The 23,688-nt window shown below is 42.6% G+C and overlaps 3 protein-coding genes and 1 non-coding gene across 9 annotated transcripts; 2 read left to right on the top strand and 2 right to left on the bottom strand.

The window, feature by feature from the left end:
* Positions 1-24: 24 nt before the first annotated feature.
* parp1 (poly (ADP-ribose) polymerase 1) lies at positions 25-9,172 on the bottom strand. Its single transcript, XM_028397478.1, has 23 exons — positions 8,945-9,172; positions 7,606-7,768; positions 7,065-7,180; positions 6,751-6,965; positions 5,034-5,124; positions 4,829-4,945; positions 4,528-4,704; positions 4,265-4,427; positions 3,965-4,105; positions 3,571-3,810; positions 3,423-3,488; positions 3,216-3,348; positions 2,916-3,111; positions 2,705-2,833; positions 2,539-2,622; positions 2,328-2,450; positions 2,102-2,230; positions 1,925-2,023; positions 1,685-1,837; positions 1,466-1,593; positions 1,320-1,381; positions 1,104-1,218; positions 25-745 (listed from the first exon to the last, which is right to left on the bottom strand). The coding sequence occupies exons 1-23, from the start codon at positions 9,065-9,067 to the stop codon at positions 664-666; spliced, it is 3,045 nt and encodes a 1,014-aa protein (XP_028253279.1). The 5' UTR covers positions 9,068-9,172; the 3' UTR covers positions 25-663.
* On the top strand, positions 5,677-6,717 carry LOC114428547 (adenosine receptor A2a). The gene has a single exon (XM_075353393.1). The coding sequence runs from the start codon at positions 5,677-5,679 to the stop codon at positions 6,715-6,717; it is 1,041 nt and encodes a 346-aa protein (XP_075209508.1).
* An 890-nt stretch (positions 9,173-10,062) lies between the features above and the next one.
* On the top strand, positions 10,063-10,181 carry LOC114429280 (5S ribosomal RNA). The gene has a single exon (XR_003669654.1). It is a non-coding gene; the product is annotated as a 5S ribosomal RNA (ribosomal RNA).
* A 1,989-nt stretch (positions 10,182-12,170) lies between these two features.
* On the bottom strand, positions 12,171-23,168 carry LOC114428781 (adenylate cyclase type 8). Of its 6 annotated transcripts, none has more exons than XM_028397475.1 (25): positions 23,037-23,168; positions 22,235-22,370; positions 22,068-22,130; positions 19,621-19,893; positions 19,241-19,423; positions 18,786-19,000; positions 17,804-18,532; positions 17,569-17,718; positions 17,324-17,454; positions 17,118-17,229; positions 16,917-17,044; positions 16,679-16,837; positions 16,319-16,553; positions 16,065-16,235; positions 15,886-15,986; positions 15,533-15,737; positions 15,195-15,287; positions 14,939-15,099; positions 14,568-14,649; positions 14,068-14,226; positions 13,672-13,818; positions 13,448-13,540; positions 13,250-13,364; positions 12,938-13,140; positions 12,171-12,487 (listed from the first exon to the last, which is right to left on the bottom strand). In XM_028397475.1, exons 6-25 carry the CDS (start codon positions 18,939-18,941, stop codon positions 12,272-12,274), a joined length of 3,546 nt encoding a protein of 1,181 aa, XP_028253276.1. In that variant the 5' UTR covers positions 18,942-19,000; positions 19,241-19,423; positions 19,621-19,893; positions 22,068-22,130; positions 22,235-22,370; positions 23,037-23,168; the 3' UTR covers positions 12,171-12,271. The 6 variants fall into 6 exon arrangements, with proteins under 6 accessions (XP_028253276.1, XP_028253272.1, XP_028253278.1 ...); XM_028397471.1 differs by having other exon boundaries at positions 23,033-23,163; XM_028397477.1 differs by having other exon boundaries at positions 15,533-15,734; positions 23,033-23,163.
* Between the last annotated feature and the right edge of the window lie 520 nt (positions 23,169-23,688).

The following is a 23,688-nucleotide window of genomic DNA, read 5'->3' as shown; positions in this document are numbered from 1 at the left end:
AGACAAATTTTTCAGGATGTCCCATATTTTATTGTGTTTGAGGTAAGCAAGAAAAAGACTAAGAAAAGTTGGAACACACAAGATGGCAGATTCAGTACAGAGTGCTCAGTGTAAAGCCTGTTTTTGTTTTCAGCAAGGAAGACCGCTCAACACACAAACAAAACAAATATATACATGTGAAACCGTGTTCAGTATCTTCATCCTCAATGGTCTACAAAATGTGCATTTGCTGTGGACCCCTAGCAAAGTTTTAACATTGGCTGGACTCACAACCTAAAACAACTTATAATCATACAGCAATAAGTCTCATCCACTACAGATTCATTTAGGGGTTTCATAACAGCAGCCTGTTGCCACATGAGACATGTTTTCTGGAGCTTGTCTCCCACACTCTACATACTGTTGAATGTTTCTACTACAGAAATGACCTGTGACTTGCACTCTTATGAGCCAGAAATAGGTATTTCACTACCTAATGTATTATTAAGGAAGGCTGCTTTGCTAGTAAACCTGATGGAAAAGCAATAAAGTGACTAGAGGTTTCCAAAGACTGTCATTCAATGGCATGGTCTTTCTTTGCCAAACATCTTCTTTTGCACAACTGGAGGGAGCAGTGGTCTGTTTTTTCTTTTCCACAGGGGAGGTGTTCATACACAGGCCCTCCTACCACAGGGATGTCTGGTAGTTAAACTTGATCTTCAGGAGATACTTCAGGTTTACCTGTGCTACATCATAAACAATGTACCTGGAGGAGCAGAGGTTAAAGAAAACAGATAACACAACAAACACAGTGAAGCATCTTGTGCCCCAGATACAAGATGATTAGAAGGTTAGAAGACAACTAACTTTTCCATCTGATGAGCTTCACAGAAGGTCAGCACAGATTTATCAATAAATCAACCATATGAGTCCAACATGACAGTCACTCTAAAAACACCATGTTAGCAGAGCTCAGCAGCACCAAAGTAAAATTAGACTTTACATTATGTGTCAATTTTTTAAACTGCTGGTTATTAATTACATGGCTAGCTAGGAAAACTGTCGGGATAATTAGCAAATTAATCAGTGCATTTATAAACAAAAGGCTTAATATTAAAGGATACTCGTTGTACAGTAGACTTGTGTCGTCAATGTTAGTGTGGACTCCTTTTCCCAGAGGCACCTGTACCCCATCCAAAGAGACGGTAGCATTTGGATCAGGAGCAGTTCTACCCACACCTGGAACAGAAAAAAAAGATTCATGAGTGAAAGTCTGAGGGAGAGCACAACAGAAACCTGCAGGTATCTTTTTCTTTTGCCTGAGTCACTAACTTTCTCACCTTTGACACTGTGTTTTCCTTTGGGTAATTTTGTGATGTGAGAAGCCTTCTTCAGTTCATGCCTGTAATTAAAAAAAAACAATTGATTTACACAATCATCACAACATACTGAAGGTTATTATTTAGGAATGTTTAATGTCACTCACATGTTTCCTAAGGCAACCTCTGCTAGCAGTATGAGACCCACAGGGTCTGACTGGGAGGTGTGACAGTAGTTTGCGCTCTTGGACACCATGTCAGCAAAGTACACACCTTTGCCAAACATGTAACCAGTCTGAGGGAAAATGAGAAAGAGCAATTTGAATAAAAAAAAACTGAAGAAAAAGCAAAAACTTGAATACTACACAAATACAATCAATACTAACCACTGGGGCCTCTGGGGGAGCGATACGGAGACCCTGAGACATAATACCAGCGTAGTTGGTGGTGCGGGACCCGTGCCACAACAGCTGGCGGTTGTGCAGCTCCCCGAAGGGACGGTACCGTTGACGTTCGCCCTCTCGATCAATTTTGAAGATCTAAAAGACAACAACCATCAGCAAAGAGCAGAACTGAAGAACTAACGTTAGCATTTGTTTGTGTTTTTTTCCAGAATAACGACTTACCTCTTGCACTTCCAGTGTGTAAGTGTTGTGTGTAGCAGCGTGGGTGTTCTTAACGTATTGCATAATGACCTCAGCCTCTTCTGTAGCTTTGTCAACAACCTGTGAAAAAACATCACAACCTCCTTATTATACACAAAATATCACTTATAAAACACGTTTAGGAGTCACAGTTTATACCTCAATCTTGGTTTTGAGCTTCTCATAGTTGATGTCGATGGGGTCATTCTCGTTGTCCTGGGCGCCTCCTCTCAGCAAGCTGTATGCCACTTCAATGTCCAACAGGTTGTCCAACATCTGAACTTTAGCCTGGACAGGGACAGATGGGACACATTTATCTCTGCACTGAATGAAGTGATAGGGTCAGAGCATAAATCTATGTTTAGTAAGATGTGGGAGTGCTCACTTGAATGTAGTCCAGAGAGTTGAGTAGTGGAGGTTTCTTCATGCCAAAGTCGTGAGGTATCAGGGTGTAGAAGCGATTGGAGAGATCCAATATCTGCGCCTCAGGGACACAGTCTGACACAGCCTATAAAAATAAAAGATGATCAATGAAGATTATGTAAGAGGGCAAAGAATCTGAGAGAGCCTGGTAGAGCTGGTCGTTGGTGACAGACCTGCTGTACTTCAGTGAGCAGAGCGTAAGCACTCTGGATTTGCCTTTTGCTCAGCTTGCCGAGCGGCATCTTCTGGAGGTCAATCTAAAGAAAGGACATGCAAAATAAGCGTGTTAGAGTAAAAGTCATGACAGTAAAGATGGATTGTTCAACAAAGAAGTCCTACCTCAAACTCCACCATGGCCTTCTTCATGCTCTCCACATCAAAGATCATTTTGATGAGCTCCTGCACGGGTTTGTCCAGCTTAGACTTGGTACCAGCAGTGGCAGTCAGCCTCTTCACCGCCTCCTCATCCTGCCCACAAACATGATAAGATAATTGAAGGCGTACTCAGGCACAGAATCCTTCTCCTTAGCACAGGTTTGTATGTGTATACCTGTCCATAGTCAATCTCCAGTGGGTAGAACTTGTTGGGATATTTGGTGAAGTTGGATGCGCCCCAATTGTTGCCCGTCTTCTCCTTGTACACAACAAGGAAATTATCCAGGGCAGAGTTTTTGTCGTGGAATTTGTCCAACTTGTTTCCTCCAATAGTGGTTCCGACTCTGCCCCATGACCTGAACACCCAGTACCTGCAAATACATCATATGGTTTAGTCTGTGGATAGAGAGGAACAGTACTGCTGCACTCAGCTGTCTGACCTCTGTTCTGCACAACAACAACAAAGTGACATTACCGTTTCTGCACATCGTCCTCCAGCAGCTGCAGTTTATAGTAAGAGTTAGTTCCTCTGACAATGTCCACGAGACCCAGAGTAGCACTGTACATCTTCCCACTCTGCTCCAGGACATGTGCGCTGTTCTCCAGACCTACAAAAACCAGGAGCATTAATCGAAGTCAAGGTGAAACAAAAACAGAAGACAGTTTTAGTCCTGATGACTACCTGAATCTGGGTCCACAGCAGCTCCACCTTTGACTGTGAGTTTCATCTTCTTGGCTTTGCTCCCACCTGTAATAGTACAGGCATAACAATGTGTTCAGAGGCCTCATAATTTAAACCTATCACTGCTTTACTGCAAGTGTCTTTTTACCTTCCTCCACCTTCACCTTCCCTGTGCTCTTGGCAGCCAGCGCTCCAGACTTGGAGGACACAGATGGAGCCGGAGCCTCCGCCTTTACCTCTGCACCCCAGGGTGAGATGGCGTGCAAGGAGACGAGCTCCTGCATAGCTTTGCCTGATGATTTGATGTCTGTGAGGAAATCCTCAGAGACCACACGCACACCAGCATCTCTCACTTCCTCCATCTTCTTACTCATCTTCTCCACCTCCTCTGTTGAAGGACAAAAATATTCCAGGGCATCATTTAGGTTTTGTAGTGCATGACCACTCCTTGCCAGCACAGGCACAATAAATTGTTGAGGATACTGAAGTGCACAATCTACGAGTTAGAGTTAGAAAAAAAAAAAAAAAACTGTAGTACTCACTCTTTGTGCTGAGGCAAAGAGAAGCCACACTGGCTGTGCCAGTTATCTTTCCACCGAGCTCCTCTACAGCAGCCTTTAAATCATCTTTGTTCTTGGACAGCTTTCCCACAGCCAACAGTTTCATACCAGTAAGAGGTTTGTCTATCGGACATAGACACACAAACAAGTTTTTTGACTACGTAATGTTTAGTATTTTTTCTATGAACCAAAGATTGGTTGATAAGCTCAATGTACAAACAGAATATAACACTACAGTGTGCTGGGAGGATATAAAAAAATAGTCCTTGAGGTTTATCTTACCTGGAGGTGCTCCCTCTGGCAGTCGCTTTGTCAGGGCACTGGATGCACTGGCCACGGGTTCGGCTTTGACTGCTGTCCGAGATTCAGTGGGCGCCTCCTTGGCGTAAACTCTGTCCTGTCTCTTGAACTTAAATTTCTTAAGGAAGGGGACTTCATGAAACTCCTGCAATGACACACAGGGTGATGTTAAATTTAAACTTGTTCAATTGTAGCTCAGTATCAACAGCAACTCACTTTAATAGAACTGAAATGAGGTGACCCACCTTTGGGATGACCCAGTCTTCGCGTATGGGCTTTGTAGTTTTGAACACACACTTTGTCCAGGCTGAAATGTCTCCTGTACAGTAATAAGCATCACCCTTAAAAACCAGCTGCCCCTGGCATTCCTTACAGGGCTCCAGGGCACCGAAGGCCATGCCGTCAGCCAGGCTGTCGACCACCTGTCAATCAAACAACAAAGTAAGACTTGAAACAGGGCCACACAACATGAGTAACTGAGAGCTCTGTAGCCTAAGAAATCCAAATACATGCATATATACAGCTAATGAGCAGAGCTTCTCTCACATTGGACTCTCCACAGGGAACTTCCTGCCCATTTGCAATCAGTATCTCCTTCATATCATTGGTTGAACAATATTTCTTCAGCTTGTCCTTGATTCCCCAGATCAGCTGGCTTTGATTCTGTAGATAAAAGCAATCACAAAACCAGTGGTAAGAGCGTGGTCAACGAATAACACAGATTTCAAAATGTAGTAGAATGTAGAAGTACCTTCAGCTGCTCTTCAAGCTTTTTCTTTTCATCTTCTTCCTCTTTCTTCTGTTTTTTTGATACTCCATCCAACTCGTCAGCTTTGCGCTTTCTGAAAACAAGTTCAGAAAAGTTCCCCTCTAAACTTCTGTTGTTTTCATTTCAATATTAGAGCAAGGTCAAAAAACTAATGAGCTTCCTAAATGAGATGCAGAGGGACACATTATAATGGTCAATATGAGGAGCAAACAAGCCCAAATCTGACACCTTATTCATTAAGGAGCATCATTAGGGCCCCATCAGTTAATGAACACACAAACACAAGCTGGAACTTGTCCGCAGACTCCCTGGTGACACACATTTCAGCTAATGACCATCGAGAAGTGTTTGGACCGTCGATTTGTTTCCGAGTTTAAAAACAAGACAATAAGAAAACAAGTGAACACAAGGGGGACGAACAGGGGTATATATAACAGTGACACCCTGATTTCTTCAAGCACAAGTGTGTCAGGATGGCAGCTGTCAAAAGAACACTGATGGATCGTCTTCAATAGAACAGACTAACACTGGTGTAGACTGGTGAGTATTCATACAGATAAAACACATTTTATCATCATACAGCCATCCAGCTAATTTAAATCTTATTTCTCTCTTCAGAACAACCATGGACAACACTGCTCCAAACGTCTTCAACGCATCCTATCTGTTTTCTGCGTTCCCACAACATTTACAGAATGTTTCATCTACTTCCTTCTCTTCACCCTCACCTCCACCTAACACCTTCGTCATTTCCCTGAATGTGCCGTACATGGCGGCTGAGCTCGTCATTGCCTTTCTCTCCACTGTGGGCAATTTACTGGTTTGTGCTGCTGTGGGCCTCAACCGCAAATTGCGCACCGTCACCAACTACTTTCTGGTCTCGCTTGCAGTTGCTGACATCTGTGTGGGATCGATCGCCATCCCTTGTGCCATCCTGACTGACATTGGGTTACCCCGCCATAACCTCTACTTGTGTCTGCTCATGCTCAGTGTTTTGATCATGTTCACCCAGAGCTCCATCTTCAGTCTGCTGGCAGTGGCTGTTGAGCGCTATGTTGCCATCTTCATGCCTTTCCGTTATCAGGCCCTGATGACATCTCGCAATGCTGTGCTCGTGATCCTCGCCACATGGCTGCTGGCCTTTCTTATCGGACTTGTGCCTCTGATGGGCTGGCACAAGACCCCACCAGATTCAGGCTACTGCTTCTTTGTCCTGGTGGTGGACATGACTTACATGGTCTATTTTAACTTCTTCGCATGCGTGCTTACACCTCTGGTCATCATGTTTCTTATCTACGCCCAAATCTTCCTCACTGTCAAGCGGCAAGTGCGTCGCATTGCGTCTGAGCAAAGAGGGGAGCGCCAGGCGAGGGCGGCCGCCAGCATGCGCCGAGAGATGAAAACAGCTACTTCGCTCTTTCTGGTTCTTTTCCTCTTCACAGTCTGCTGGATCCCACTGCACATTATAAACTGCTTCCTGCTACTCTGTCCACACTGCCCCGTGCCACTAGAGCTGCTCCTCACAGCCATTATCCTGTCACATGCAAACTCTGCTGTCAACCCTTTTCTATATGCCTACACGATGACGGCTTTCAGGGACACATTTAAGGCCATTTTATTGGGCTGTAGGACTGCCAGAGACAGTGGTGATGATCGTAACATGTGAATGCTAATTTGATGGATCAATTTTTTGTCTCACCCTTCAGATTTGACAGCAGGAAGCCTCTTCCGAAGCATCTCCTGGTCTTCTGCCCGTAGTGCTGCAAATCCCTTCAGCTGAGCAGCGCTGTATTCGGGCTTGAACACCAGCTCCTCCCTGCGACTCACAAAACATGCCATGTGGTACCAGCGGTCGATCAGACCTAGCTGGGGCTTCTCAGCATCCACAACTTTCTTGGACACGCGAATCATATCCTAAAGGAGAGTGCAGGTCATCACAGACGTATGGGAGATTTCATTATGGTTAGACTACTAAAAATGATTACATTTACATAGGCTGTTGTGGCTGCATACCTTTTCTATTTTTTGCTCACAGCCTTTGCATGTGCTGCGGTTTGACTTGGCATATTCCACCGCAAAGTCATTCAGTGTCTTCTCTCCTTTAGCTGCACCCTTCTGCTCCCCTTTTCCTACAAGTAGGCAGTTGTAGATTTGTTCCGTTATCAGGAACATACACACACACACGTAACATATCAGGAGCAACAAAAATGAATGACACCGTATTTGCTATTGTATGCTTAAAAAGATATCCAGTAAATGATCATAATTTGGAGGCAGAGACAAGGCAATGTTCTGCCAACTGACTTAACCAAATCAGTTTTTGAAAATAGTTGATAACCTGACAGACTGGGTTCCTACATGGCTTTAGAGATGAGGTTTATCAACAATGTAGTTACCGAGAATCAATTTTATTTTAAATACCCAATGTTTGTTTTTCCACTGATTAAACAAACTGTGCCGGCAGTAATATTCTCATGTCATAATAAAACATACACAATTCGATAACGCAGTGAATGTGAAATATTAAATGTGTTCCCTAAATTCAACAACTCACCTTCGACAGCTCCACCACTTTCAATAGACTGTTTGACTTTTTCCTGGTCCTTCCAGCGCAGATCAGAAAAGCCAGCGATGTCAGCAGTGGACTGAGGTGCTGCTCGCTGCCAGAAGCAGGAGAAGTGGTGCCAGTGAGGGACCTTCCCGTCAAACATGGGCGACTGCATGAAAAAGAAAACAAAAAAAGGGATGAGTCGACACATATTCATGTTATGCACTTGCAAAAACATTTTAGTAGCTGCATACAGTACAACAACTCAACTGTATGTGTATATTAAATGCTATGTATTTTTAGTATGTAGGCTCCCCACATGCTTTCTAAAATCTTGCGATTTCTAAGTAGTACAAATACAGATCTTCTTAAAGGCCATTATCCAGTGCATGATCATGTTTCCAGTCAGAGCATGCAAGGAAAGGAGTTGGGGGCAGATGATGTGGTATTCTATTAGAGAGATAAAATACAGAAAATAGATTCAAAAAATGACATATCTGGTTGCAATTATATCAATATCAGATTTTTTTACCGTTCGAAAAGTAGCAAGTATCAATCCCAAAAATCTACTGTGGGTCAGACTTCTATTATTCTACATGCTCTGATGTACATGTGTTAACCTTCTCTAATATTCATCCAATTACATAAGTATATAATGAGGAAGGCTCCTGATTGAGGCTGATTTCTTTTCAGGTGTCAGAAGAGGTGACGGAATATTTTTTTAGTGTCATGTTAAACAAACTTGTAGCTGACATCATGCATGTCACAATAAATAATTTCTTATGAGAAATGATGAAAAATACTTGAAATATATATCAAACTGTTTTTTCTTAACATTTTTGGTAAATGTAAAGTAATTTAACAGCCTCTTGCCTTACTGACTTCTGTTACTGTGACTGGCCTTCAGTGGGAGAAGTCCAGTGATTGAAAAGCTGGAGCTGCTCCACAGGCCATGAATAAGGAGGCTGACTTTGTGCAGCTTTCATTACTTCTCTATGAAGCTGCAGCACTTTCTACAGGTTGCTGCTGCTGCTGTTGAGCATTTGTCCCCTTTTAAGCACTCGAATATAATAAATGGACTAAAGTTATTGATATTTTCAAGGATATCTCGATGCATACTTTCAAGGCTCAGCGGCTCTTTGTGAACATGATTTAACAATGTCAGCCATTTAAATGCTAACTGGGGCCTAATTTATAAGAAATGAAACCAGACCATAACTCACACGTTCTTGGTCTCCAGTCTGCCCACAAATATCCATTGTACCCGCACTACACACCACATGATTTGTAACATAGCACACTAAGAGTAAGCTAGCTAGTGGAGCTCCAGACGTCGCTGCGTTACCTGCACCATGATGGCCATCCTCAGCGAGTCTTTAGCTATGATTTCTTTGCACTTTTTGCACGACGCACGGCCGCTTTTGGCGTACTCGGCCTTGTACTGCTTGTCCTCCTGGCCGTCTGCCATGGTTTGATAATATTATAACAAGAGAAGACGAACTGACTGCGAGGCGAACTTTCTCCGGATGACTACGACCCACAACAATCAGAGCAGCGAAGCCAGCGTGCCTGAGCAGCAGCACACAGAGGCGGCACAAAGAGGAGCACTCACTCCGACCCAGTTTACCAGCACCACCGAGTGAACAAAAGCACCCTGAGGCCACAAATAAAATAAAAACTCAGGATTTAAATCGAATCGTAGTTTATTTGAGTTTTATAAACCAGTATTATAAGACTGTAAAGTTTTAAAACCTGTGTTGAACTTGCATCAAACACAAAAGGTTTTAAAAAAAATAAAGACATCGCACATAGATGAGTTATTGTTTTCTTTAACATTTATTATTTTATTTGAAGAATATTAATGTTTGTTTATTAACTGGCCCCTGGCCTCTTGTAATTCTGCAGAAGTTCACAGCGAGTTAAGTATCCATGATTTATTGCTTTAACTTGAATTTTAAAGGTGCAGAGTGAGCCATCTGTCAGAATAGACGATCAGTCTAACGGAATACCCGCGCGGGACGAAGCCAGAATTAATGGAGCCAAGAGCAATCGTCCTGATTCTTAAATCTGTTTATGTGAAAATTACACTTCCGTCCTGCACTAAAAGGAAACGAATCAATGAACTCCAAAACAGTTTTTTGTATCAAACTGTAAATATTGTTTGTTTGTTTCTGCTGTAAAGTTGGACCTTTTTTTATCGTGGAGGTCTATGAGGACTGACTCACTTTGAATGCAGCCCCTAGAGGCTGCAGGGTGGAACTGCAGCTTTCCGTAGCAGCTTTATCACCTGGCTGTGAGATGAGAGATATGGAAATCACATTTTTATTGTTAATGATATTCGTGATTTCCTTTTCTCTCTCTCTGACAACAAAAACATTATATTTCATATTTTTACCAATATAAAAATCACACTCAGATGTTTAACATGTTTAACAATATAAAAGAGCTGATGGTTGCAGACTCGCTTACGGCCACACTACTCTGAACGCGCCCGATCTCGTCTGATCTCGGAAGCTAAGCAGGGTCGGGCCTGGTCAGTACTTGGATGGGAGACCGCCTGGGAATACCAGGTGCTGTAAGCTTTTGCTTCTGTTTTATTTGCAGACAGTAGAGGTCGCTGTTTCACCTGTTTATGTGGACAGTGTGAATGCAGTTTAGTGGTGCTGGCAGCACTTATTTTCATGGGATGTCTATGGCAGTCCATAGAACCGTCTGTGGTTTCGGCACATTGGTTCAGATCAGTACCATGACTATTCTCGCAAATTTATTATTCTCACCACCCACGCTCTAGCGCCACCAACTGCTTAAAGTTGGTGGTGCATTAATGTCTGTAACTTTTGCCCCATGAGACCGATTTTCAAACAACTGTTCTGTGTCCAGAGTCTGTGTCTCCATCAGTCAAAACAAACCTGCTGGTTAATAGTTTTTATTAGCAGAAACACCATTAAACATGTTTTGTAGAAGAACAAGAAGAGCAGTGTTTTGGCATTGAAGGTAATTCATGTTAAAAACATGTATTCAGAGGTTTGACAAAGATTTTACATTCAATGCTACAGCCACATAAAAGACGTTGACAGTGGACGAGCAAGTAGCAATCGCATAATACATCTGTGTTTGCCCCTTTAAACACACATTTAGAAAGCTTAGCTTACTCCGTAAGTAGAACGTTGCTTCATTTTCACAACATGAAGTTAAACTGGAAAAAAATGTACAAATGATGCAAGTATAAAAAAAAAAAACATCACTAGTTATTTCTGTATAGGCCTTTGGTAGTCTAGAAGAGGTTGAGCTGGGTGTGTTGAGGTATTCTGTGTTTTGGCGTAGAGGTCTGACGCCTTGCTGGTATACAATCCAGGCAAACAATAAAAAGACATGACAGCTTTTCTTTGTTTTGTACAAAATGAAAAAATGAAATCAGCGATGATGATGTGTAGATATGGCAATAATAATACAAAAAAAGAGAAACAGAAAGCACTGCTCTCCAGATACTTATTAAACTTAAATAAGGTCATCAGGACAGTAGAGTCCTTTCTAATCACTATATTCTGTCTTCACAGCTGTGCTGTTAAAAACTCAAAACATTGTTTAGATGAGGAGGGAGGACAGCAGAGAACAGAGCACAGCCTTCACAGTAGCATCTCGGTCTGTGCAGCTATTTCTGTTATGGCATGGAGTGACACAGTAATACGGAGACTGTAAACCAGTGTATAAAAGATAGCTGGAGACTCTGTCGCTTACAGCCACACCACTCTGAATGCGCCCGGGGGAGGGCCTTCCCTGGCCTGCGGGGAGAACGTATCTGGGCCACCCTAAGGAGGAGCACAGCCCCTGGCAATGTCTATAACATCGACTTTAGACAAAGACACAGGAAGACACACCCTGAGATCGTGCTGCATCAGATCAACAAGGAGGTCTTTGCCAGGGGTTGTGGTATCTGCGGAGCAACGGAGGAAACTATCAAGCACATGTTCCGGGACTGTCCAGCACTCACCCCCTTTCTGAGGAGGCTGAGAACCCTCCTCAAGGATGGAACAGGCATGGCATGGGAGGAGGAGGAAGAGTGGAGACTGTTCCTCCTTTTTGGGGACACATCCAACTACAAGAACACTACAATAATCAACCTGACTGGACAATTCGCAAAACATGCAATATACATCACAAGAAACACAAAACTGAAGGAAAACCGGAAACTGAACACCTGGGATTTTTTCACATTGACACTAAAACAATATGTAAGAGCACTGGTGGGGAGGGGAGCACGGCAAAGATCTTGGATGGGCAATTTATTTTACGTAGAGAATGAAATTGTGTATTTTTGTTTCTGAAAATATTTTCATTTAGGTGTTACTAAAGTGGGTTTTTGGGGGTATCCTCTTAGGACACGAATGAATTAATGTATTTTGTTTTCTGTAAATATTTTAAATGAATATTTTAATAAATAAAAGATAAAAAAAAAAAAATGCGCCCGATCTCGTCTGATCTCGGAAGCTAAGCAGGGTCGGGCCTGGTCAGTACTTGGATGGGAGACCGCCTGGGAATACCAGGTGCTGTAAGCTTTTTATTTTGTTTTATTTACAGACAGCAGAGGTCGCCGTTTCACCTGTTTATGTGGACAGTGTGAATACAGTTTTTAGAGGGACTCTATTCGCCTCTTCGTGCAGCAGCCATCTCCTCAGCATTGTGCTTTGCAGGAAGTCAGACTGAACCCCCCATTGGTCCCTCTGATCTTCTCTCTGTGTCTGGCCTGGACAAGACCAAATACCACTTCTGCTAGCGTCAATCGTCCTCCTGTCCGTCCACCCAGGTGGACATCCCTCTCGGTGTAGGCCTTCTTACTGCGCATGGTGCTGATGAAATAGGTGCGGACTTTTCCTTGGCACTCGCTGACCTGAAATAACAACAGTGGTGTGATGATGTTTTGCTCTGCATGTTAACTATAGCTCAATATGTGTGCAGGTAGTTTTATTGTCTAATGAAAAGCTAATATTTTTGCAGCATAACACAATCACACAGGCATTTATCCCACATACAAAAGCAGATACTTGTGTGTTTGTGCAAAGCCTGTTACTTTGGCCTGTAATCAGACCATGTATACAAGTGAAATGTAAGTACCGGAAACACTGTTCTTTGCTTGTTCTAGCTTGGTAGAAACTGAATTTATGTTTCATGCAGTAGTAAAGAAGCAGTAAAGAAAATTGCACACCAGATGAAATCTCAGCTGTCAGATAACTATATTGCCTAGTGGGTATTTTGTCATCACTACTTTTGTGGAAACAGGTCTTATCTTAATGTCATACGGTATAAAAAGTCCCTGACTGAACTGCCAGTCTCCACTCACCCCTTTAACAAATATTTCTCCACGTAGCTCCAGGACAAAGCCCCAGTCAGCCAGGATCCTGCGGGTGGCTTCTGGCACCTGGATGCGTCCACTCACACCCGTGCTGTCCATGCGGCTGGCCAGGTTCACCGTCGATCCCCAGATATCATACTGTGGTTTGGTGGCACCGATTACCCCTGCAACCACTGGACCATGGGCAATTCCTGCAGAAGACCAGCCCCAGATCATGATTATATTAGTTGGTAGTAGCGCCACGATGCTAGAAATGCTGATGCACAGTGTGCCTGTGTGTGTGTGAGGTCAGCCACCTACCCACACGCAGCTCAAAGTTTTGGGCAGAGTGCCTATTAATCTCTTTTAAAGTCTCTTGCATTGCCAACGCAAACAAAACCAGCTCACTCAGGTGATTCCATTCATCCAGCGATCCCTAAAAGGGACACAGATAAACGAGTTAGCGCTAAAGGAAGGGCCAACATGGTCAAAACTAAATCCACAAGAAGATTTCCTGACCTGTCTGTCTGGAGCTAAACCTGAAGCTGCCATGTAGCAGCTCCCGATTGTCTTGATCTTCTCCACATAGTGGAAATACGACTCCTCCAACAACTTATTAGGAGATAAAGATAAAATTACACATGAAGCTCATGTATAAAAGCTGAGTTACACAATTAGTCTCAGCCCTTGAATGAACTGTCTCAGTCCTATTAGATACAGAGTGAATTTTGTCTGGTACTCACCTCGTCAAAGCCAGCAATGATCTCATTCAGCAGTCTGAGGCAGTCCACTCCTTCATGTTTGATCTCTTTATGCTCAAAGTACTCGTTGAACCCGGCGATAGAGGCAAACATAACACCCACTTCATCGTAGGACTGGGAGTAAAGCTCCTAAATCATAAGGAATCATGTAATGTATGTTATTATGCAACAATTATATGTCAAACATAGAGCTGTAAAAGACTATATTTAACAGATTAATGTCGCTACTATGACTGAAGTTATGCCTGTAGGATGTCTCCAAAAGGAGAAAATCAGTGTAATGTGATGTTAATTCTTGTTCTGTCAAAGAGTTAGTGTGACACAGGAGGTTCTGTGGATGTCAGAGTCAGGTGTGAGGTCAAAGGTTTCTGTACATACCTCATCATGCTTGCTCCGGTCCAGGAAATGTCGTGCAACATGCAGCGGCAGGATGTTGTGCAGCAAGGACTCGTTGTGTTCTCGCAGTTCCCCCATGTCTTCAACCTCCTGTTGGGCCTGCAGCCGCCACAGGAAGTCCAGTCTGGCAGTTGCCTCCCACTGGAATACAAAAGAAGAGGTTGCATCATCTGTTTGTGACACTATAATAAGTTTGTCTCAGTAATGCAGATAAATGATGTCATGATGACAGGCTAACACTAACACACAAGCTTTAATTGAAGGTACTTTTTTTTTTTTTTTTTTTTTTTTTTTATCTTTTATTATCAAAAATTTCCTTAAAATATTTACAGAAAAGTCAAACCATGATATACTATTATTTCAATTTAACAAAAAGAAACATTCAAAATATACTAAACAGAAAACTCTTATTCTTTTATTTTATTCTTTTATAATTGAAGGTACTACAGTAGGTGCTACAAACACATTGTGTTCATCGGTACCTGCCGTCCATTGTAGAAAACAGCAACCATAAACATGGCCATAAGAAGGATGCAAATTCCTTTTCTTCTGATGTAATGAGACCTGTAAGAAATAAAGAAAGCTGATGTAGAATTTAAATCTGATTTAATCAGTTTTGTATGCTGATGTCGCACAAACAGCAGTGTGTAGTGAGGCTTTACTTTCAGATGTCAATAAACTGACTCAAATTTAGCTGCAATACCTGTATATAAGGTATTTTAAAACAGCTATTAATAATCCAATGATGCCCTAGGTAATATTCAGAGGGACCACAACAGTACTTTCAGTTTGTCCTGCTAAGTATAGCGTGCTTTTATCTGAGCACTTCTGTGTTTCAGTAGTTTGCTCTGACCTATGCTGCATGTCGTGGCGTGTGAGCGTGAGGAAGGCCAGGTGGATGAGGTAGGAGTATAAAGCCATGGCCAGCAGCAGCACTGCCAGTTTCAGAAGAGAATTTAGACGCAGGAACACGGCACACGTCACCATGGCGATCACGCCGCTCAGCACAAAGATCTGAAGAGGTAAATACGAAGTGACAAGATAAATGAAGATGCATCCTTTTGATGCTGTCACTTTCTTGTGATGCATCTGTTTAGTATTGTCCGTACCTCTGGGTAAGTGCAGACGGTGAGCAGACGTGAGCCTGTGTGGGTCTTGTCCATCATCTCAGGCTCTCCTGTGTTTGTGAGAATACACCACGCCTGCACACAGGCCACAACACTCAGAGTACTAAACATATGTAACTATTGACAACTGATGACTGATCACTGTCAATAATGGAGACACGTATTTGCTCCGAATTATTAAAGATCCAGACCCGCAATAAACAATTTGTGGCCAGTTGGGGGCACCAGAAACAAAATCTTAGCATAATGTTTTTTTCCCCATTCATTCAAAGTTTTTTTTTCAAATACATCTAAATTTATATTTATATCCAAACTCTTACTATGTCAGTAGAAGCCAGGCCGAAGTTGATGATGATAGCTGTGAGAGTGAGGAGGTTGCGGGCACTGTTGTTTTCATGAATCCAGCAGCAGAATTGCTGTAAACATGTGGGAGTCCACTTGAACTCTTCAGCAAGGGCAACAAGCAGCAGCAGCATGTAGGTGAGCAGGAAGACTGAAAACTGGAGGATGGCCGGGAACAGTCTGCTGGAGAAGAAAGGAAGTGATCCAGCATGGAAGAAGCACCGACTATAGCGGAATCGGAATTGTACTCCAGGCTGTAAAATCAGCAGTCTTATCTTTTACACATGAGAATATGCCTGGGATTTACTATGAGCTTATGTTGTTGGCATACCTGGGGGCAGGAATGAGGGCCTGGGCAGCCATTAGAAAGAGAAGCATGATGAAGGAGCACACCAGGTTAGAGTTGAACATTTCATCCCTCATCTGGGAGAACTGGAAAAGAAACGTAACATTTTAGGCACCTGTAAATGAAGCTCTTCTGTGTAACTTACTCTGTCTACACCTGTGTACCTTGTTCTCTATGTGTGTGTCCTTGAACACCAGGGTTAGTGGAGTGATGTGTTCCTTGTGCATTCGTTCACTACTTCGAACTTCAATAGCACGTTTAATGCGCTTGTTGATCTCTTTAGAGGTGGAGTGCCAGATGTTGGGCAGTGAGCCATTTGTAAAGGAGGCCAGAATCTACAGGGAAAGAATAGGAATGATCAATCTGGTGCTTTTAAAAAAAAAATCTTATTTCATATATTTTGTATCCATCAACTTACACTGTTCATGTCAATGGGGTTCCCTAAAGGAATGTCTGGGGTCCAGGTTTGAATAGTTTTCTGGACTTTAGGGGGCACAGTGTCACCAGCTTTTTTCCTTTCCTCCTGAGCGCAGATGAGGAAGGTGTCGATGTTGTGTTTTCGTAGAAACTCGTTCCTGTCACGACCATGTCCTTCCTCTGTCTTATAGGTGCCTTCTAGGCAATCTAGAGTCGCCCTTGAGATGTGGATGCGTCTGATTTTATAAGGAAAAAAAAAGACATTTTCAATTCACACACCTGTTACTCAGAATTCTCTGTAGTAACCAGTTCACTCTGTGACAAGAAATAGCACTGGATATTGTCCTGGGGTCACACTTGCCCTGGTATCCCGCCTGCTTCCAGCATATTGGCGATGCCCACATCCCAGGACCAGACATCAAACTGCCACTTCTGCAGACCCAGGACTCCACAGAGGACAGAGCCAGAGTGGATCCCGATCCTCATGTCCATGTCAAAGTTCAGCTGCTTCCGTACGAACCTGATTTTGAAAAAAAAAAACATGGCTGTAATGATTGGTGTTTAATCATAATTACGTCTCTTTGAAACTTAAGTCTGACCTTATCGCATTAATCATCGCCAGCCCCATCTCAACACAGTAACGGGCGTGGGCACGCTGCGGCTCTGGGACCCCCGACACACAATAGTAGCAATCTCCCAATAGCTTTATTCGCAAACAGTGGTGCTCCTGTGACAAGGTTAGTGTTGTTAGAATGACAGATTAAAAAAATAGTATCTGTTAATGGGGTTTGGGGTCTCACCTCAGCTAGACGGTCAAAGCGTCCAAAGAGCTCATTCAGGATACGAACCAGATCCTGGGCCAACAGGTTCATAGACAACAAAGTGAAGCCCTTGATGTCTGCAAAAAGAATGCTGCAGAGGGACGAGAGGACGATTACTATTATCAATATCAGAGGTTAGAATGACAAAGGCTACAAATATAAGCCCTAATGATATGTGTGTGTACCTAACATCTTTGTACTGGTGGATATAGATCTTGTGAAACTCCTGAGGGTTGACTTCATCTTCCAAAGTGCTCATGTCAGCAATCATCTCCAAGGCAACAAAGCGAGGCAGAATCGACAGCACCAGGCGCTCCTGTGAGGCAAAGTAATGATAAAACAATTCACTGAATTAGGATGCTAATTTATGCAGATAATTTCGGAAACGATCTGTGCTAAACCAACAGGCAGTAGCCAGGCCTCGTTGTACCTGTCTTTGGTTCTCTTGCTCTAGTTTTAGGCGTCCCTCAATGCAACGCCTTGTCTCTAGGAACACCTGTCGCTGTGCATGGTCTGTCAGGTAGTGGATGAATAAGCCAGCTGTGTTCATACCCAGGTACAGCAGGCCTTTGGCAAACACCTGGATCCAAAGGGAATTTATTCAACTTATATAAACCAAGAAAATACAGATCTACAAGATTGATCAAGATTGATACTTTCCTTACCTTTCTCAACAGTACAGCATCATTGTAATAGCGTACAATCTCCACCAGGAGGTGCAATACTGAGGTGATGGAGCCAGCACATATGGCCCACAGCAGAGGTAACGGCAGCAGCGTGTATGTCGCAAACAATGAGAACAAAACATACCAAGATGGGTCCTTTTCCAGTCCATACACCAGTCCCCCAAGAACCTGTGTTGTCTGAGACATCCAGCTAGCAATGCCAGCATAGTGAAGCCACTGTGGGGACATGGAGTCTTTGTAGGTTAACACCACGACACACAGAGCTACTGCTAACGCCATAAAAATGCCTGTTAGGCAGCAGCGCAGAGTGTCTGTGACGGTCTCTGGGGCCAACGCCAGGTACAGAACCAACACATGCAGCTTTGCTACTGCATCGATCACATTGGTGATGGCTAGGGAGTTTCGTCTTTGGTGAGAAGAATGTAGTTGGTAGAGCTTCTCCAGGTCACGGGACTTAAAGGTGTGTCGCAGGGTGGGTACGTAGACACTGCGAACAGTGTGACCCCAGTGGACAAAGAAGTCGGCATCAGAGTAGTAGTCATTGGAGGCACCTGCAGCGCTGCTGTTCCGAGGCAGAGTGGGGTGAACTCTGAATACGGAGGAGCGCCGTTTGGTAGCCCCGCGTAAGGCCTTGCTGCAGATCTGTCTGTTGATCTCCTCTATGTAGGTGTCTGTCACAAAGATTTTGCGCGCTGGTTCCACACCTACCTATAAAAACAATCAATATAGTAATATAAGCAGGTGTTTCAATTGTTTTTGTTCAATGTTATACTGTGACAGTTAATGGCTTTATGATAGAAAGAAACACATTTCCCCTCACACAGCTCTTTGCCGTAAGTAGAGACAAACAAGAGAATTTCCCTGCAAGTCTACAATATCCTTAGAATCTTGATGGGGAATATAAACAAAAGACATAATGTTTGAAACAAATCCAGTACTGAAGACCGTAATAATCAATCACCTGGGTGCTGAGCTCCTGTTGGGTAATGATATGTTTTACTGCGTTCTGCCACAGCATCTTTTTCCGTCGAAGGCCGGGGGACAGCGTGGTGGTCAGACAGGGTGGTTCACGCAGCTCCATAGGGGAGACCTGTGTTGTCTCAGCAAAGGTCACCATGGTGATGACCTTGCCTGAGCTGCACTGCTGGTCTCAGTTCAGGGGAAAGGGGCAGCAGCCTGAAACATGAAGAACAAAATGGTGGAAGTGTTAGGCCGTCATAACACAACATACCACCAACGTGGTTTGTAGAAAAGCTGGTCTCAAATGTGAATAGTTATAATATAAAGACAATTAATGCATTGTTGTAGCTCCTTTCATACATTGGGAAACCTGCATGCTTTTTTTTGTCTGTGTCTATGTCTGAATCATGTAGAGAGAACCAGCTACACATTCAGCATGCTGCCAATAGGAGCCACCTGGACAGCGCCACGTGTTGACACAGCGTGTGCCAGCAGAAGGGCAGCTTTCCCCCGAATTATCTGGTGGCCAGATTTAGATCTGAGGTGGATAAGGCTCAGAGTTAAACTCCTCCAGGTCCTTCTGGCTCAGGATGCTGCTGTCCCACCCACTCAAAAGTCCACAATCATCCTTTATCCATTCTGCACGGGTAAAGGATGAGAAGAGCATTAAATCTTGCCATTAAAGTAGCTCAAAAGTATTGACTGTGAGCATCATTATTGACATCTCTCTAATGTGGAAGCAAAGGCATTGTGTCATTTCTCTATGTCTCCAGTAAATTGAAGCTGCAGCCTGCACCTCTTCTGAGTACAAAGTGTTGTGTATCATTAAAACTGACCTGTATTCTCCCACATATCGTGTATCCACGCCTTATGTCCAAATTTTGCCGTAGGATATATGTAGCAGGCTCGTCATAATCCACTTCTGTTGATTCCATTGTGCAGGATTGGTCTCCAGCTCTGAAAATTGAGGTACAACCCCCCCAAAAAGGGGGAACTTGAAGAAGTCCAGTACAGAGTGGGATATGTACGTACGTCCCGCTGAGATGTGAGGAGTCGTTCTGGCAGGATTGTAGGTCACCACCTGGACTGTTTTGAAATGAAGTCAACAACTGCCACGAAGCAGGGATGCAGGAGTGAAGAGTGCAAAGAGGATTAATTAGTCAGCAGCCACTCTCAGTGGCCTGTAGCACTGAGGTCACTGGCACCAAGACAACGCTAAGATAAATACATCGCTCTCATCCTTTGGCCAAGTCCACCAAATCTTTTCAAAGCATTAGGATAGTGCTTAATCCACATTTTTTCTTTTATACACTTGCTCACTAGTACTTTCTTATAACACTGCTGCAATTAGGTACACAGGGGCTTATTTAATGGGTTTGTTTTAGGCCATTTAAAGTTAAAAACATCACCAAACAGGCACAAAAAAACATGGAGCATGAATCATCTCCCACGTTAACAGGCACCTGAGGTGATTCCACTTCAAACAGGCACCAATGAAAACAAAGCATATATATTTAGTAACAGACATATCTCTCTAAATGTTTTGAAAACGCAACAAATCAAAGAAAGGAAAGAGCGTTAATGTTTTTTTTTTGGCCCTTTTGGCATTTGCATGCACCCAACAATAAAAGCCATACAACACTGTACTAACCAAGTAAAAAAATAATCATATTGCATATCAAATTAAACAGGAGAAACTCTACTACAAGCACATATAAGCCATATTTACACACATCAAACTTCAACACCATGCAAATTAATTATCAATCATCAAAATAAAACTCTCAAATCATCAAAGTTGCCACATGGTGTGTGCTTTGTGCCATCTTAATTTACAGCCAGAGGCATAGAAAACTAATACGTACACATCTGAACAAACCTCCCAGGTGTTCCCTTTATTATGACACAAAAAGAATTCAAATGCAAGATATACTCTATTCATTTGGGCATGCCATTTTCAAGCTGATGCCTTAAAAATAGTCTGTGGGGTTGAAAGGGTTCAAAATATTTTTCCAGATGTAGTGCTTCTATTTGGACCTGGTCCAAATGGGTGAAAAAAACAAATATGTTAAAGAGAGAGTTCATCACAACAATGTGAGGAAATAGTTTGGTCATGAATATTCTTGAGTAAATTTTCTGCAAACAGATGTCACTGTTATTTTTTGCTATTTTATTTTCTGATGCTTTGAGCAGCACAAATTAAGACACCATCTAGATACATTAAACTGGAGAGAAGGATAAAATCTCTACACCCCATATCTCAAAAGCTCAAAGTGCCCCCTCAAAGCTGAGCATGAAGATCACTCAGGATTGTCTTGCTACAGCAAAGAATTCACATGCTGACAATATATATGTATAATAAGTAAATACCGTAATGTGTTTGGATTTGATCCTGACATCAAGACAAACTTTACCATCTGTGTGACTCTGTATCTGTGACCAAGAATGTTCAGATCCACCGAGAGTTTTCTTACTGGTCTGCAGGTCCGTGGCTCCTATAGTTCTAAGCTGGTTAAAGTTTTTGGGACTTGCTTTGCTAATTGTGTCCAGGCAACATGCAAAGCTGCAAAGGCCGATCTAATGAGTTCCCATCTGTCTCACCGTGACTGCAGGGCTCAGACCTTTCTTGCTGATTACTGTTCGTCTAAATATAGCCTTCAAGTTTAAGGCAATTAGTTCTACTATAACTGGACCCGCATCAGTATAGCTCAGTGACACTTGGCCAGCGATGCACTAAAGCACCTTTTAATGTGATTAATAAGACGTCAGTGCTACTAGAAACAAACAGAGGGGATAAGAAGCGAATAATTTAAGAATAACATTCATTATAAGGACAATACACCTGTCTGTATTTTGTATTTTTTAAGTTTCTTTGTTTGTTAACACAAAACCCAAGAATCGGGGGATTAACATTAAGGCTAACTACATTGGCTGTCCACTAATCAGCTGATTCCCATTCGCACTGGATCCTAACCGTCAACAGAGCTGGCTTTACAGTCAATGTAGTCATGCATGCCAAACAACTCACTTATGCCAGACAAAGAGGCCTATTTGTGTCAGCAAGTGTGTACACTGTGTGTGTGTGTGTGTGAGGTGCAAGGCTGCATTTAGACAGTGCTTTTATTTCCTTGGCAGCCACACAAAGCTGTTTTAAATGAACGTGTGTACAGTTAATTTAGGAAACAAAGATCTATGCTTATATTAGAGGCCTTTGTAATGATACCCCACCGTTTCCTTCAGGTAAAACAGGTTTCATCAAAAAGATTGACAAGTTTTCACTAACCATGACGAGGCTATGAGATGTCGGTGGTCACCTTCTCCAGCTTGGTGACTCCTTATGATCCCCCTGAAAATAAAAAATCTTGCTTTAATATTCTGACATATAAATACGATTACTTTAGTACATTGCTTAAATTGCAGCAGCTCAGTACTCAGCATCACAGCACTGACTTCATATGAGGGTCTGGACTGGGTCAGGCCGGTCCACAGCAGGCCTGTTAGAATCTGCTGGTCCTTTATAGAAGTTCATAGTCGATCCCTGCTGCCTTGAATGAGATCTCACTGCATGTGGGGTGACACCTCACACCTGGAAGATGGGTGTGGAATCCAGCCAATGGACTTATGGTTAAGGGTGGCAGAGTGAATTGGTTGTATCTTTAGTCCATTATGATATTCTACAGTAAAAAGTAGCACTTCACCAATTAGTACATCCTAACACACCAACCTCATGAACCATTTAATTTTGAGCTTTAACATAAAAACCAGTTTAAAGGGATAGTACGGAGTAAGACAATTATTCTGCCACATTACAAACAGTGATGGAAAATAAATAGCTTATCATGCAAAGTGATGAGTATGTAAAAGGGTTTTAGGAAAAAATAAATCTCTTGAAAACCTGACTCACTGCTCCCACCAGCTGGTAGAAAAAGAAGACTTGTTGCAGCAAGTGTTTTTTTATTACTAACCCTATCATCATCTGTCAACAGGATATATTTTATACATTAACCTCAAAGTGAATAATATTTGACTTCTTACTTATTCGGTTAATAAACTGTTGAAATTCCAATTTATCAGCATAGGAACGCATGTTCACCAGTGGAGCACAGTCACTGAGTAAGAATCGTTGCATCAGTATCAACACAATTTAATGAGGTGACACAAAAAAATGACACAATAAATTACATGGTTAACAATATACTATCAATGCTAAATACTGTTATTATAAGTGTATTTTTATAGCTGACTCACCTACATCAGTATGAGAGTTCCAGTGTTTCTCAGATTACCGTTAAGCGGCCGGGATGTTGTTCAAACTTGAGTAAATGTTGCTCTAACCGACTGATTGTGGGGTCCAGTGGTGGGCTGTCACATATTTACACGGCTAGCCTGTCACAGCTGGTAGCTAGCACTTGCTGGCTTAACCACATGAATTCTGCCTTAGCCTAGCTGAACTTCAGTCCAGGTGGTCCGTCGTTAAGTGTCCGTATGCCACACTTTTTAAGGACTTTATGTTTGCACACTTCATGGTAAGCAAAGGGTGCTCAAACGACTTAACTTTGTTTAAATACGTACAGTTAGCGGCTTCTCATTTAAGTAAAACCGGCAGCTAGCTCCGCTAATGTTAGCACATTTCGAGTCGAATGGCAGTTTAACCACACACTTCTATGTTTATATCTTTATTTTCGTTCAAGTTAGCTTCGATAGATGTGGTGACAATGTTTAAACATTGCCCCAAAAACACGGCAAAGTGGCGAAACGATGATAAAGCGAGTCATTGCTAGCTTTGCTAATATTCAATTTATTTACTTGGAGGTGTCATTGTTTTGAATATTTTCTAACCGGGTGGAGTTCAATAAATATCATAGGTTTCTCGTCGTTGTTGTGTAAAATCAAGTCACTCGCTA

Source organism: Parambassis ranga, chromosome 24 (assembly GCF_900634625.1).
Source record: "Parambassis ranga chromosome 24, fParRan2.1, whole genome shotgun sequence".
Taxonomy (NCBI): domain Eukaryota; kingdom Metazoa; phylum Chordata; class Actinopteri; family Ambassidae; genus Parambassis; species Parambassis ranga.
This window is presented reverse-complemented; position numbering and strand designations above follow the sequence as displayed.

What these genes read in the sequence shown, in the direction of transcription:
- LOC114428547 (XM_075353393.1), top strand. Translation starts at nt 5,677, where the DNA reads ATGGACAACACTGCTCCAAACGTCTTCAACGCATCCTATCTGTTTTCT.
- parp1 (XM_028397478.1), bottom strand. Translation starts at nt 9,067, where the DNA reads ATGGCAGACGGCCAGGAGGACAAGCAGTACAAGGCCGAGTACGCCAAA. An exon ending in AAGTGGTGGAGCTGTCGAAG is followed by an intron (nt 7,181 to 7,605) that starts GTGAGTTGTTGA and finishes GCCTACTTGTAG; the next exon opens with GAAAAGGGGAGCAGAAGGGT. An exon ending in GAGGACGATGTGCAGAAACG is followed by an intron (nt 3,112 to 3,215) that starts GTAATGTCACTT and finishes ATGTATTTGCAG; the next exon opens with GTACTGGGTGTTCAGGTCAT.
- LOC114428781 (XM_028397475.1), bottom strand. Translation starts at nt 18,941, where the DNA reads ATGGTGACCTTTGCTGAGACAACACAGGTCTCCCCTATGGAGCTGCGT. An exon ending in AACAGGAGCTCAGCACCCAG is followed by an intron (nt 18,533 to 18,785) that starts GTGATTGATTAT and finishes TTGTTTTTATAG; the next exon opens with GTAGGTGTGGAACCAGCGCG. An exon ending in TTTTCTACAATGGACGGCAG is followed by an intron (nt 14,227 to 14,567) that starts GTACCGATGAAC and finishes TTTGTATTCCAG; the next exon opens with TGGGAGGCAACTGCCAGACT.